The 15,164-nt window shown below is 46.3% G+C and overlaps 1 protein-coding gene across 1 annotated transcript in view; it reads right to left on the bottom strand.

Moving 5' to 3' along the window:
* Nucleotides 1–15,164, bottom strand: part of LOC123483544 (complement C4-like) — a 31,369-nt gene that overhangs the window by 2,325 nt on the left and 13,880 nt on the right. The window contains exons 28-39 of the mRNA XM_045213768.1: nt 14,396–14,610; nt 11,917–12,072; nt 11,767–11,826; nt 11,600–11,693; nt 11,296–11,476; nt 11,048–11,135; nt 1,972–2,046; nt 1,714–1,816; nt 1,453–1,542; nt 1,096–1,188; nt 924–1,007; nt 581–722 (exon numbers count right to left, since the gene is read on the bottom strand). Coding sequence (XP_045069703.1) covers nt 581–722; nt 924–1,007; nt 1,096–1,188; nt 1,453–1,542; nt 1,714–1,816; nt 1,972–2,046; nt 11,048–11,135; nt 11,296–11,476; nt 11,600–11,693; nt 11,767–11,826; nt 11,917–12,072; nt 14,396–14,610 — 1,381 coding nt within the window. The remainder of the gene's footprint in view (nt 1–580; nt 723–923; nt 1,008–1,095; nt 1,189–1,452; nt 1,543–1,713; nt 1,817–1,971; nt 2,047–11,047; nt 11,136–11,295; nt 11,477–11,599; nt 11,694–11,766; nt 11,827–11,916; nt 12,073–14,395; nt 14,611–15,164) is intronic.

Here is a 15,164-nt window from a genome sequence, read left to right as displayed (position 1 = left end):
ACATTTCACATTCTTAAAATAAAGTGGTGATCCTAACTGACCTAAGACAGGGAATTTTTACTAGGATTAAATGTCAGGAATTGTGAAAAACTGAGTTTAAATGTATTTGGCTAAGGTGTATGTAAACTTCCGACTTCAACTGTAGTTAATTGAAAAGGATGACTGTGTGTCCCAAATGGCACCCTATCAGTGGAAGCTGCTGAGGGGAGGATGGCTCATAATAATGACTGGAAAGAAACCATAGAAACCATGTGTTTGATACCATTCCACTTATTCCGCTCCAGCCATTACCACGAGCCCGTCCTCCCCAATTAAGGTGCCACCAACCTCCTGTGCACCCAATTCCATATATAATGCACTATTTTTGACCCTGGCCGTGTCTCAGGGGGATTTGGGATATGCAATTCACACATGCGTATAATACACACTTGTACATGTGAAATAGCACAAATATAACACACACCTAATTATTTTTATTTTTATAACATGGTGCACTACTTTTGACCAGAGCCCTATGAACCCTGCTTAAAAGTAGTGTACTATACAGGGAATAGGGTGCCATTTGGGACTCATCACTTACTTCCCACTGTGGTCAGTGGTGTCAGAGATGGTCCCATCTCTCCCCATGATCAGGTAGTTACTGTCAGTCTTCATGTCAAACTCATCACAGGCTTTACGTTTGATCATGTCTCTCACTGCTCCAGTCTGCAGCATGTCTTTACCTGGCATTGCAGAGAACCAGCACAACAATAATGTAAAAGAAATACTTCAAGAGAATGTGTGCGTACCAAATGGCACTCTTTTCCCTATATAGTGTACTACTTTTGACCAGGGCCCATCCAAAGTAGTGCACCATAGGAAATAGGGTGCCATTTGTGACGTAGACTGTAATATTGTGAAGACCTGTAGAGTAGAGCACTCACCTGTCTGTAGGATATTGGTCAGTAATGTGGTATAATGTTTAAAAACTCCATCATCGGATGAGTTGACAATCTTGATGACGTAAACTGTCAGAAGGACAACATGAAGTGGTGTTAGTACCGACTACAGCACATTAGAAAGAAGAGAGTATTTGGGTTAGAGGTATAAACTCACCATAATTCACAGCAGGAGAGAAACAAGCAAAGCTTCTGCGAGTCTCTTTCTCTATTTGTTTACTGTAAGTGACTTTCTTCTTTGGGCAGTCACCTGAAACAAAGCAAATAAAAATACATACAAAATAGTTCACGATAGTTCACAATAAACTATGTGGTCCTCTGTAGCTCAGCTGGTAGAGCACGGCGCTTGTAACGCCAAGGTAGTGGGTTCGATCCCCGGGACCACCCATACACAAAAAATGTATGCACGCATGACTGTAAGTCGCTTTGGATAAAAGCGTCTGCTAAATGGCATATTATTATTATTTTTTATATATTCTGTTCTGAAAATACAAGCTGTAAGGAGTGCACATACCCTCTGCACAGGAGCACACATTGTCTCGACAGAGCTTGGAGATCATGTTGCTCTTCTGGGGTGCACTGTAGAACACAGTGCAGCTCCTCTCTGTAGGGACATAGTTCAGCATTAGTCACTCAGACAATGGGTACGTCCCATATGGCACCCTATTCCCTTTATTGTGAACTACATTTGACCAGGCTGCACCAGCCCCATGGACCTCCCAGATACCTTACAACCATAGACATAACATACCCTAAACTAAAGATGGTGGTATACCTGGATTGTAGTAGTCATAGACCACAGCAGCAGCAGGCTGCACCAGGCCCATGGGACTGATCTGTTTGGCCCGAAACGCTACACACTTTGGTTCCTCTGTGATCTGGAATACATAGCGACAATACAACGTCAGAGGAAAGAGAGGGCAGCCTTGGCGAGAACACGAGGTCTCAAGATATAACTTTTGTGATTCAATTTTGTACAGTAGTCATAGCTGGTGCTCATTGATGTCATGGCTTTTGATACAAGAGGTCTTACCTCAGTTAAGTAGAGGAACACTTTATTTGGGGCGATGTCATAATGGTCAATGTATTTCTCAGTACCCTTCACATTCTAGAGGAGAGGAAAATAAAAAGATGTGAAATTCCATAGTCTGACTGGCAACATGTCACTAGACAGGTTTTCATTGACCTAGGTCTATTCGACTATTCGACGTTGCTATGTGTAATGGAAACGGCAGATATAGGAGACATGTTCTAAAGATCGGAAGAAAAAAAATATCTGTTCGACGGGTGGATTTTTATTTTTGTCTAACTTTCCTCTGTAGCTCATCTGGTAGAGCACGGCGTTTGTAACGCCAAGGTAGTGGGTTCGATCCCCGGGACCACCCATACACAAAAATGTATGCACGCATGACTGTAAGTCGCTTTGGATAAGAGCGTCTGCTAAATGGCTTATTATATTATTATTATTTATTGCGACAAATGATGATGGAAACTGTGTTTTTCGAATGAATAATGATTGCCGAATCATTTTTATGGTGCGCGGGACACGTAATGTCACCGCGTAAATATAAAGCTCCACTCCACATTATTTTTTTTCAACTACAAAAATTATGTTTCTTTGCAGGACAACGATAGTCCTGGCTTTCAAGAATGCCTGAATTGCTTCGCCTTGCTTTTCTGGTTGGCTGGCAATTTCACCATCCAATTCTTTCAGATCTACAGGAGTGCAAGTTTCACCATGGCACAGACCGTGGCGATACGTTGCCACATGAGAATTATTAGAATATGGTAAATATTAGTTAATTATTGCATTCTATCCATGCTGGCTTTCGCAGGCTACCTGAGACATGAAACAGATAGGTGGGAGGGCATTCAGGCTGTTGCCAATTTATTATTGCGCAATTTGCCTAAATGGGTAGTGGAAATACTTCAACCACTACATATAATTTGTTTAGGTGTGACGTCATTACGTCCATGTGTAACAGGTCAAAGAATTACAGATTTTTGCAACCGTTCATTTTCTATTTTTTATTTTATTTTGTGAGTTGATTTCACCAAAATATTGTATTGTTCAGCATTTCGTGTAGTCTACAGATATTGGGAGAGTTAGTTGTGTAAGTGCGCCCTCTAGAGTTGGTTATATGCGGAGGGATGTTGTGCTTTTCTCAGTCTGCATTGTATTCGGCTGGGAGAGGCGGATTCTGGTCGAGGGTAGAGTGTTGAACATTTTCTCTCTTTGATGTTGAACAGTCTGCATTGTACTCGGCTGGGAGAGAGTGAGAGAGCTGTACACAATAAAGTGCCTTCAAGTACGCCAGTGTGTTGTCTTCAGTGCACCGGAACACAACGCAGTAGTCGGCAAGAGACAGACCAAGCCGGCTACATTGGTGCCGTGACCCGGATTATCTTCGCTCAGATCATCGCCAGGGTGATCGCCGGTGGTTGCTGTGACGAGTAGGAACCTCTTCGAACGTTACAAGTATAAGGGCAAACATTAATGTGTAAATTGTAGCTCTTAATTGCTTACCTCAGCTACTTCTATCATTTTACAATTTTTTTTTCATATTCACATGTTCTGGTGACTCACATATCATTACCATAGTCTATTACAACTTTCTATTTAAAAAAAAAAAAAAAAAATGGCTGATGGCAAGGATGCGCAGACACCATTTAGTGTTGGAGAGGCTGCAGGGGTAAGCCTGGGGAGGGGCAGGTTTATGAGTATGGTGGAGAGCACGCCGGTTAGGGGTGCTGGTATACTAGGCAGACCTGTACTCTCGTCCACACGCTTACGCACTGATGAATATTCCCCCGCACCACACATGAGTAGCTTAAGAGATGCTCCAGACATTGCAAGCAGCGTTAGTTCAGTGGGCTGTCCTGCATTTTCATACACTCACACCCAAACAGATGAACATTCTCCACGTCAGCCAGTGTCTAGTTCACATGTGAGTTCTGCAGACCTAGGGAGTCTCATCACACAGTTAGCTCATGAAATAGGAGAGAACATTGCTAGCCAATTACAGAGATCTGTTGGTAGTGCAGATAACCAAACCACTCCTACGCCTAGCCTGAACTTAGGATATGGACAGTCTGATTTGAACATGACAGGAGTAAAATTAGTCATGAAGACAGATGTCAAAGAGCCGCCGTACTTCAGGGGGTGATGGAACAGACAAACACACAGTGCATGAGTGGGAAGAGATTATGAGCGTTTACCTGAATAAGAGGGGTGTACACCCGCAAGAGCACTCCCAGGAGATAATGTCAAGACTAATGGGAAAGGCTAGAGACATTGTTAAAGTTACCCTGCGCAGTATGCCATCGCTGCAGCCAGCTGAGAACTCCAAGCTCGTCTTTGATATTCTGAAACAACATTTCAGTGAGTTAACCTACTCCTCTATGCCTTTAGCAGATTTCTATAACACACTTCCTCTGGCTGGAGAAAGTCCCATGGACTATTGGATACGCTTGAACAAGGCTGTGGATGTCGCAGATGAGTGTCTGAGAAGGCAGGGGCGAAACATTGAGGACCCCTCTCACGAAGTCACAATGATGCTGGTGAAACACTGTCCCGACCCCGCTCTTACAAGTGTCCTAAAGTGCAAAACAGCTGAAAAGTGGACAGCAAATGAGATTCATGAACACCTCGTTGAACATCAGAGAGAGGCTAGAACAATGTGTCAAGCCAAATCTTATCGGCCAAAGAACATTGGTGCACATGCTCAGGCATTAACCACAGAGACAGTCGCTGCTGAAAACCCAACAGACCTTACTGGTTACCCAAAGGCAATGGGGCTTCCATCCTCTCCTCAGACAGAGAGCATCTGCATGCAGTCTCTCATTGGCTTGCTGGACCGTGTGCTAGAGCAGACGGCACACACAACAGCAGTCGTGCCACCAAGCAGGGGGCCAGCAGCCATTGTTCAGAGTAGATGTAAAGTCTGTCAGTCTGCCGAACATTCAACTACTGCACACTGTAGACAGGCGAACCTCTGTATGGGCTGTTACAAGCCCGGCCACTGGAAGAGAGAATGCCAACAGCGCCGGCCAAGAATTAACGCTCAGCCACAGTTAGCGCACACACCACCTAACTCTGAGCAAGTTGGAGCCAGGTTAAACTAGATAGCTCACATACGGAAAGGGGATGTGTGAGCGTTGAAGATTCAACCCTTGAAAAAAGTGAAGAATTGAAGGAAATGTATGTCAATGTCTGTAAAGCAATGTCTGATAATTGCACGGTAATTGTTCAGAATATTCACAGAGTTGAGACGTTCAGTGAGTTATTTCACGCACCGGTGACAGTTAATGGCTGTGCTCAGTTGCAAGGGCTCCTCGATACAGGCTCAATGGCCTGCACGATAAGTGAAGAGGCAGAGCAGAGACTACTATCGGATAGCGTCTTGACCCCACATCAAGAACTCTCACAGCATATCATCCTTGTTGGCTGTGGAGGAGTACAAGTGCGCCCCAAGTGCATGTATGACATGGAACTAAGTCTGTATGGGGTAAAGTGCATGGTCCCAGTTCTGGTGATCACTGGTCAGAAAGACGACATAATAGTAGGCACCAACATGTTGAAACATGTACTGCATCAGCTGAAAAACGAGAACAGTTATTGGACACTTATCTCGAGCAACACAAAAGGGTCTCCAGATGGCGAACAGTTTCTAGAAATGATGACCAGTCTCACAAGATGGAGGGGGTGAAGATGTCCCAGGAAAAGTAGGGACAGTGAAGCTAACTCAGGCGGTGACTCTCCTTCCCAAACAAGAGTACCTGCTGTGGGGAAGACTGCCAAGTAATATACCCAAGTCACCTGGGAGTACAGTTATGGTGGAGCCTACAACCTCCAGGTGTGTGCCTCGGGGCATTATGGTGGGGAGAGTGGTAACACCGCTATGGGGAGATGGCTGGACTCCCATGAAAGTCACTAATATCTCAGACAAACCACTCACACTGAAAAGGAACAGCAAGCTTGCGGACGTCTCTACTTGTGTTGCAGCTGAAGATCTCACACTGTTCCAGGGTTCCTGTCAGAGTGATGCTGGCTCTGTTGGAGTGACTCATGTGAAACAGGACAACAACGGTGACCTGAAAGACAGACTGCAGAAGTCTGGTCTAGGAAATGTCGACATTGATCATTGTGAAGCGAGCCCCTCCACCAAGCTCCAACTTGTGACATTGCTGGAGAAATATCAGGATATATTTTCAAAGCATAATCTTGACTGTGGAGAAGCCAAGGGCTTTGCCCATAGGATCCGCCTCACTGACGACCGTCCCTTCCGTCTTCCATATCGCAGAGTGCCGCCAGCCCACTATCAAAAGCTGCGCCAAGTTCTCACCGAGATGGAGGAACAGGAAATCATACGGGAAATCAATGAGTGAATATGCTTCTCCACTCGTGATGGTTTGGAAGAAAAATGGCGACCTCCGGATATGCACAGACTTTCGATGGCTGAATGCAAGAACTATCAAGGATGCTCATCCTTTGCCCCATCAATCGGACTGCTTGGCTGCCCTTGGCGGTAATGCTGTCTTCAGCACCATGGACCTCACGTCTGGATTTTATAACTTGCCCATGCATGAGGAGGACAAAAGTATACCGCCTTCACAACACCATTAGGCCTGCACGAGTATAACAGAATGCCACAGGGGCTTTGCAACAGTCCAGCGTCCTTCATGAGGATGATGATGAGTATCTTTAGCGATCTTAACTTCAGCAGTCTCTTGTGCTACCTAGATGATCTCTTGATATTTGCCCCCAATGAACAGCAGGCCCTCAGCAGATTAGAGGTTGTTTTCCAGAGGCTACGGGAGCACAATCTAAAGTTGAGTCCAAAAAAATGCCATCTGTTGCGGAGATCTGTGAAGTTTCTCGGACACATCGTTGACAGTGACGGTGTTGCTGTTGACCCAGAGAAGGTCGAGGTCATCACCAAAATGTCAAAGAGGGACTTGATGGAAGATGATGGCTGCACTCCTTCAGTTCGCAGAGTGAAGTCGTTCCTGGGGATGGTATTTTATTACCAACACTACATACCAAATTGCTCCTCCATCGCAAAACCCCTGTTTGCTCTCACAGCTGGCCAGAAACGGAGAGGAAAGGCCGGGAAGTACAGTCAGAATGCGGGAGTCTACAGAAAGCTCAAACCTGCGGATTGGACCCTTGACTGCGATTCCGCTTTCGCCGGCCTTAAGGAGAAGCTCCTGAATTGTGTGGTCCTTAGCCATCCAGACTTTTCTAAGCCCTTGGTTTTGTCCATTGATGCGTCTCTTGATGGCCTTGGGGCAGTTCTGTCCCAGATACCAGAAGGAGAAACGAAGGCACGCCCGATCGCCTTTGCCAGCAAGACCCTCACTGGCTCACAAAAGAGGTATCCTGCTCACCGACTGGAGTTCTTGGCGCTCAAATGGAGTGTTTGTGAAAAATTCAGCCACTGGTTGAAAGGCCACACTTTTACAGTGTGGACCGACAATAATCCTTTGACCTATATAATGACCAAACCAAAACTTGACGCTTGCGAACAGAGGTGGGTGGCAAAGCTTTCCCCCTACACCTTCAGTATCAAACACATTCCTGGGGTAAAGAACATTGTGGCAGATGCCCTGAGTAGAGATCCGTTTGCTAAATCAGTGAGCCAAAGGTTGATCAGTGAGCCCTATGGAAGTCTTTTGGCCGAGGCGGAGGGGAACCAAAGAGGAGAAAGTCCAAGATCTCTTCCGGAGTAAGACCCAGTGTCTCCAGGCACTTGATGCAGGGTGCTGTGTAACTATGGACCCCACTCAAGACAGGCTGGCCGGCAGTCAAGAACCCTCTCATGTGAAATCTGCTTGTGAAGCTCATGTAGAGTGGGAAAGGGGAGCAGAGATAAGAGCAACACAGTTTCTCAATGTTCTTCCCCAGGCGGTGCCCTCAGAACAAGACACACTTCCAGCCCTCTCCATCGGCGAGCTGAGGCACAGCCAGGAAATAGATCCAGTTATCAGGGAAGTCCTGCCACTCATTCAGAGGGGTGAGCCACCACCTAGGCGAGGGAGGAGGAGGTTAGCTCTACGACCCAGACACTGTGCAAGCAGTGGCATCATCTAAAAGTCCAGGACGGAGTCCTATATAGGGTAACCAAAGACCCATTAAGCAGAGAGAAGAGGTATCAGTTTGTGCTGCCTGCTAGCTTGAAGGCCAAAGCTCTCGCTGGTGTGCATGACTTCGCTGGGCATCAAGGGCAGGCTAGGACAGCACACCTCGCCCGACAGCGTTTCTTCTGGCCGCAAATGGGAAGAGACATCAAGGAATATGTGAAATGCTGCCAACGCTGTATCCTTGCAAAGACCCCTGAACCAGCTGCCCGAGCTCCCTTGGAGAGCATTCGCACTTCGGCACCCATGGAGCTGGTGTGCATTGATTTTTGGAGTGCTGAGGACTCTAAGCAAAGATCTGTCGATGTGTTAGTCATAACAGACCACTTTACAAAATTGGCTCATGCCTTTCCCTGCGTAAACCAAACTGCAAAGCAAATAGCGAAGAAGTTATGGGATAACGTATTCTGCATCTACGGTTTCCCAGAGCGAATACATTCTGATCAAGGGGCCAATTTTGAAAGCAAACTCATAGCTGAACTCCTCAGCCTCACAGGGATTAAGAAAACACACACAACAGCATACCATCCCATGGGAAATGGGCAAACCGAAAGGTTCAATAGGACACTTGGCAGTATGTTGCGTGCCCTACCCCTGACAGCTAAGCAACACTGGGCCCAACAGATACAGACTTTGACTTTTGCGTATAATGCCACCACTCATGAAACAACTGGATATCCTCCATTCTATTTGATGTATGGTCGAGTGCCCAGACTCCCAGTAGACATGGTCTTCAAACAAGTCTTGAGGGATCCAGTCGTGGTGAATTATAAGACCTATGCCGAGAAACTGATGGCGAACCTCCATGTGGCTGCCGACATAGCTCAGCAGCATGCGAGGAAAGGACAGCAACATCAAGCTGATGGCTACAACAAGAGAGTTCGTGGAACCCACTTGAACGTTGGCGACCGAGTTTTGTTAGCTAATAAAGCAGAGAGAGGGGAAGAGGAAGTTAGCGGATAAGTGGGAAGCCACTATGTATACCATCATAGACCGGAACCCTCAGACTCACGTTTACAAAGTCAGAGACGAAAGTGGGAAAACAAAAGTTGTTCATCGGAATTTGATGTTGGACGTGAGCTTCTTGCCCATGCCAGAACTAAGCAATGAAGAGACGAATGGAGCTGCCTCGGATGTGGCCAGTGAGTTTCAGCCTCCTTCTGTTGATGCTTTGAGTGGCCTAGCAGTAGACGCTTCTGAGGACCGTACATGTTCGTGGTTAAACGCATCCTCTGACTCTGAGTCTATTGGAGAAGCTGATGAGTCTGAGATGGAGAATGAGATGCCCCACTCTCTGTCCAGGAAGTCTGTTCAACTGACACCCACGAGAGCCCAGTCTAAAGAGGTCAGAGGCCAAGGGGAAAATGAATACTCACCTGTGAGAGACTTGTCGGATTCCAGTGACCCCCTGATTTGCACATGACTGACACTGACTCTGTTGCCCCAATTGATGTTCCTGACTTAGATGAGACAGGGTCTTCGGACGTCAATTCACCTGTTACACTGATTGATAGTCAGATACCCTCCCAAGTACAAGGGTTTGAAAGTCAGGTTGTCAGAACACGTACTGGCAGGGTTGTTAAGGCAGTCGATCGCTTGATAGAGAACATGGTGCAAAAACCACTCACCAAGGGTTTTGTTACAGGAGTCAGAAGGTCACTGTCTTTCCGTTCTTTATTTTAGATACATTTTTGAGATTAAGATATTTTTCTTTATTACCAGTAGTATGACCTGAGTCATGAGATGTTCATAATGGAGGGAAAGTGTTCCAAGATTTCATATGATGTATAAGGCATCATATTCACTAGAAGGGGCAGTAGCCTGATCAACTGCTGTTTTCTTTTAACTTACTTTGTAAGTAGCTTTATACGCTGTATATGGGAAATGGAGTCCCAGGGCTATCTTGGACCAAGTGGACAAGAGTTTTATTCTATATGTTTTTGGTTATTTTCCACCCTCGAAGTGTGAAGGATTTTGGTGAAATTAAAGAGGGGTGAATGTAACAGGTCAAAGAATTACAGATTTTTGCAACCGTTCATTTTCTATTTTTTATTTTATTTTGTGAGTTGATTTCACCAAAATATTGTATTGTTCAGCATTTCGTGTAGTCTACAGATATTGGGAGAGTTAGTTGTGTAAGTGCGCCCTCTAGAGTTGGTTATATGCGGAGGGATGTTGTGCTTTTCTCAGTCTGCATTGTATTCGGCTGGGAGAGGCGGATTCTGGTCGAGGGTAGAGTGTTGAACATTTTCTCTCTTTGATGTTGAACAGTCTGCATTGTACTCGGCTGGGAGAGAGTGAGAGAGCTGTACACAATAAAGTGCCTTCAAGTACGCCAGTGTGTTGTCTTCAGTGCACCGGAACACAACGCAGTAGTCGGCAAGAGACAGACCGCGCCGGCTACACATGGGTAGTGGAAACACGTCAACCACTACATATCGTTTGTTTAGGTGTGACGTCATTACGTCCAGCTGTTTTTATCATTTAACATTTAAGTCATTTAGCAGACGCTCTTATCCAGAGCGATTTACAAATTATCGACACAGTAACGTAACCCTAGCAGGCAATTGTCAGATATATTTTATTGTTAAGTTAATAGAAAAAGTGAAGTTAATGGAAACATGGCTAAAATGTGATTCTGCTGATGGCAGCTATTTCATCGGAGGGTTGCAATAACTGTGATATATGGTTTTCATTTTCGATTCAATCCATAGTGCTGAAGATCCGCACTACAGCGCGATTGAAATTTAAAGGTAATTTCAGATTGAGCCGTCATATGCAGCATTTACCGTGAATGCAGTCTCAGTGAACACGGAAACATTGCCTTTACATTTCAATTGTGCTGTAGCGCGGATCTTCAGCATTACGGATTGAATCGAGCCCATAGATGAATGCACTGACTGTGGATAAGAGTGCCTGCTAAATGACAAAACGTTTAATGTTCAATGCCAAATGTAGGCCTACTGTACCTCCTCCAGATCCTGCATGTTAGGTTTGAGTCCACTGAGAAGGGAGATGTCCACGATGACCATGCCTGTAGAATTACCACTGTTCAGTCTGTAGGAGAGGAGAGGAGAGATAGAACCATGTCTCCACTCATCCCACCCCATGCATGCATGCACACACTCACACACACCCAAGCACGCGCACACACACACACATGCATACAGTATATACGCACAGACGCACATACACATGCACACATACCTGTACTCACCCCACACACACAGTGTAGACTAGGGAGTTCTCCCTCTCCTCCTGCTGTGGGGCATGTCTCTTCCTGCGTGTACGCAGGTCAAACCATTCCACCCTGCTCATGGGCTCGTCACTAGGGTTCCCGTCCCCCTCAGACTCATAGTTATAATTGTAATCTAGCTCAGGACCATCGTCCGCGTTCTCTGTAACATTACACATTACACACCGTTACATATTTATACTGACAATGAATAGTGTTTATTTTTTCAAGCAGAACTCCAGCAAATGTGTTTAGTGTTTATAGATGCATTCTGACTGATACTTACTTCTGTACTTGACCTCTCCCTCCACTGAGACATTGAGACTGTAGAAACCACAGAACAAGTCCATCCTCTCCAGAGTCCTGTAGGTCTGGACCACCTGATGACATAAAACAAGCACTGTGGACACAGTCTTACATTACTTTTCAAATTAATTTACTGAATTTGCTTACTGATAAGGTCCCGTTTCCCTTCCCCTCTGTGTTAATAGTGATCTTGCTTCCTGGGTTCACCTGACCAGACAAACCAGACAACACAGAGACGTAAAACAGCATTTGAGAAAGTAAATCAGAGCACTGCTGGAATTCTGAACTCAATCTCACCTGGAAGGCTGATAGGGTCAGGGCATTATGTTTCGTAAGATGAACTCCCTGCTTTCGGCCGTTTTGGTGACACATCTCAACATTAAGGTCCAAGTCCTCAACATCATTGTCCAGGATGCTGTACTTAGCTAGAGCCTCAAGAGCTACAACTGTATCCTGTTGGAAAGAGGGGGTGAGAGAGAGAGAGAGAGAGAGAGAGAGAGAGAGAGAGAGAGAGAGAGAGAGAGAGAGAGAGAGAGAGAGAGGGAAAGAGCGAGAGGGAGAGAAAGAGAGAAAGAGAGAGGGAGGGAGGGAGAGAGAGAGAGAGAGGGAGGGAGACAGAGAGGGGGAGACAGAGAGAGGGAAAGAGAGAGAGGCAGAAAGAGAGAGAGAGGGAAAGAGAGAGAGCGATTTGCACATTGTTATAACACTGTACATAGCCAATAATACACTGCTCAAAAAAATAAAGGGAACACTTCTGTGAAATCAAACTGTCCACTTAGGAAGCAACACTGATGGACAATACATTTCACATGCTGTTGTGCAAATGGAATAGACAACAGGTGGAAATTATAGGCAATTAGCAAGACACCCCCAATAAAGGAGTGGTTCTGCAGGTGGTGACCACAGACCACTTCTCAGTTCCTATGCTTCCTGGCTGATGTTTTGGTCTCTTTTGAATGCTGGCGGTGCTTTCACTCTAGTGGTAGCATGAGACGGAGTCTACAACCCACACAAGTGGCTCAGGTAGTGCAGCTCATCCAGGATGGCACATCAATGCGAGCTGTGGCAAGAAGGTTTGCTGTGTCTGTCAGCGTAGTGTCCAGAGCATGGAGGCGCTACCAGGAGACAGGCCAGTACATCAGGAGACATGGAGGAGGCCGTAGGAGGGCAACAACCCAGCAGCAGGACCGCTACCTCCGCCTTTGTGCAAGGAGGAGCAGGAGGAGCACTGCCAGAGCCCTACAAAATGACCTCCAGCAGGCCACAAATGTGCATGTGTCTGCTCAAACGGTCAGAAACAGACTCCATGAGGGTGGTATGAGGGCCCGACGTCCACAGGTGGGGGTTGTGCTTACAGCCCAACACTGTGCAGGACGTTTGGCATTTGCCAGAGAACACCAATATTGGCAAATTCGCCACTGGCGCCCTGTGCTCTTCACAGATGAAAGCAGGTTCACACTGAGCACATGTGACAGACGTGACAGAGTCTGGAGACGCCGTGGAGAATGTTCTGCTGCCTGCAACATCCTCCAGCATGACCGGTTTGGCGGTGGGTCAGTCATGGTGTGGGGTGGCATTTCTTTGGGGGGCCGCACAGCCCTCCATGTGCTCGCCAGAGGTAGCCTGACTGCCATTAGGTACCGAGATGAGATCCTCAGAACCCTTGTGAGACCATATGCTGGTGCGGTTGGCCCTGGGTTCCTCCTAATGCAAGACAATGCTAGACCTCATGTGGCTGGAGTGTGTCAGCAGTTCCTGCAAGAGGAAGGCATTGATGCTATGGACCGCCCGTTCCCCAGACCTGAATCCATCTGGGACATCATGTCTCGCTTCATCCACCAACGCCACGTTGCGCCACAGACTGTCCAGGAGTTGGCGGATGCTTTAGTCCAGGTCTGGGAGGAGATCCCTCAGGAGACCATCCGCCACCTCATCAGGAGCATGCCCAGGCATTGTAGGGAGGTCATACAGGCACGTGGAGGCCACACACACTACTGAGCCTCATTTTGACTTGTTTTAAGGACATTACATCAAAGTTGGATCAGCCTGTAGTGTGGTTTTCCACTTTAATTTTGAGTGTGACTCCAAATCCAGACCTCCATGGGTTGATACATTTGATTTCCATTGATAATTTTTGTGTGATTTTGTTGTCAGCACATTCAACTATGTAAAGAAAAAAGTATTTAATAAGATTATTTCATTCATTCAGATCTAGGATGTGTTATTTTAGTGTTCCCTTTATTTTTTTGAGCAGTGTATAACATTTGAGTGTAATGTTTACTGTTCATTTTTGATTGTTTATTTCTCTTGTTTATTTCCCTTTTGTTTCTTGTCTATTTCACTTGCTTTGGCAATGTAAACATATGTTTCCCATGCCAATAAAGCACTTTGAATTGAATTAAATTTAGAGAGAGCGAGAGGGAAAGAGAGAGAGAGGGGGAGAGAAAGTGAGAGAGAGGGAGAGAGAGCAAGAGAGAGAGAGATAGCGAGAGAGAGGGAACGAGAGAGAGGGAACAAGAGAGAGGAGGGGGCAGAAAGAGAGAAGAGTATAACTAGGGCCAGGAGTTGGTGGCTTGTCCTACAGTACCTACCTGTCTGTCGACTGGTGGCTTGTCCTACAGTACCTACCTGTCTGTCGACTGGTGGCTTGTCCTACAGTACCTACCTGTCTGTCGACTGGTGGCTTGTCCTACAGTACCTACCTGTCTGTCGACTGGTGGCTTGTCCTACAGTACCTACCTGTCTGTCGACTGGTGGCTTGTCCTAAAGTACCTACCTGTGTAGAGCGGAACCCTCCTCCGTACTGTCTCTGCTCAGTGAGCCAGCGGGCAATGCGCGTCGCATACGGCACGTCTCCATCCGCCACGGTCTGGAGCAGGGCGTAGGCCGTGGTCTCCACGGAGATGGCCTGGGCCTGGGGCACCTGATTGACCCTTTTCTCCCCGCTCAGCCTTAGAGCATCACTGGCCTCCCAGTGACATGTATCTGCCTCTACAGGAGAGAGATACACTCTTAGAAAAAAAGGTGCTATCTAGTTCTTAGGCTGTCCCCATAGGCGAACCCTTTGAATAACCTTTTTTGGTTGCAGGTAGAACCTTTTTTGGTTGCAGGTAGAACCCTTTTGGGTTCCATGTAGAACCCTTTCTAAGAGTGTACAGTAACTTTAAAGAGCGACTACCCCTAAAAAGTAACTTCTCATTTTGAAAACGGCCTACGTTCCATCGATATGAGTCAGAAACATTTATTCTAGTGTCAAAATTGACTACAAAGTGTGAATAGGATAATTTGGTCAGTCTCGTCCGAAACGGTCATTTGCGAGATGATAGGAAAAAATGGTATGTCATGGAATGAAGGGTACCGTAACAGTTTTCCTTGGGTTGGGTCAATCTTGCCCACATGCCCACAGCTGGCCTAACCCAAGTAATTATCAATTCGGAGTGCAGCTACTCGCGACACGATCGTAATGCCTATGGTCAATTTGGATTGACATTCGATATCACTATGGGGTTAGTTAGAGACCATCAGTAAATTACACAATGTAAATG

This window comes from Coregonus clupeaformis, chromosome 5 (assembly GCF_020615455.1).
Source record: "Coregonus clupeaformis isolate EN_2021a chromosome 5, ASM2061545v1, whole genome shotgun sequence".
Lineage (NCBI taxonomy): Eukaryota > Metazoa > Chordata > Actinopteri > Salmoniformes > Salmonidae > Coregonus > Coregonus clupeaformis.
This window is presented reverse-complemented; position numbering and strand designations above follow the sequence as displayed.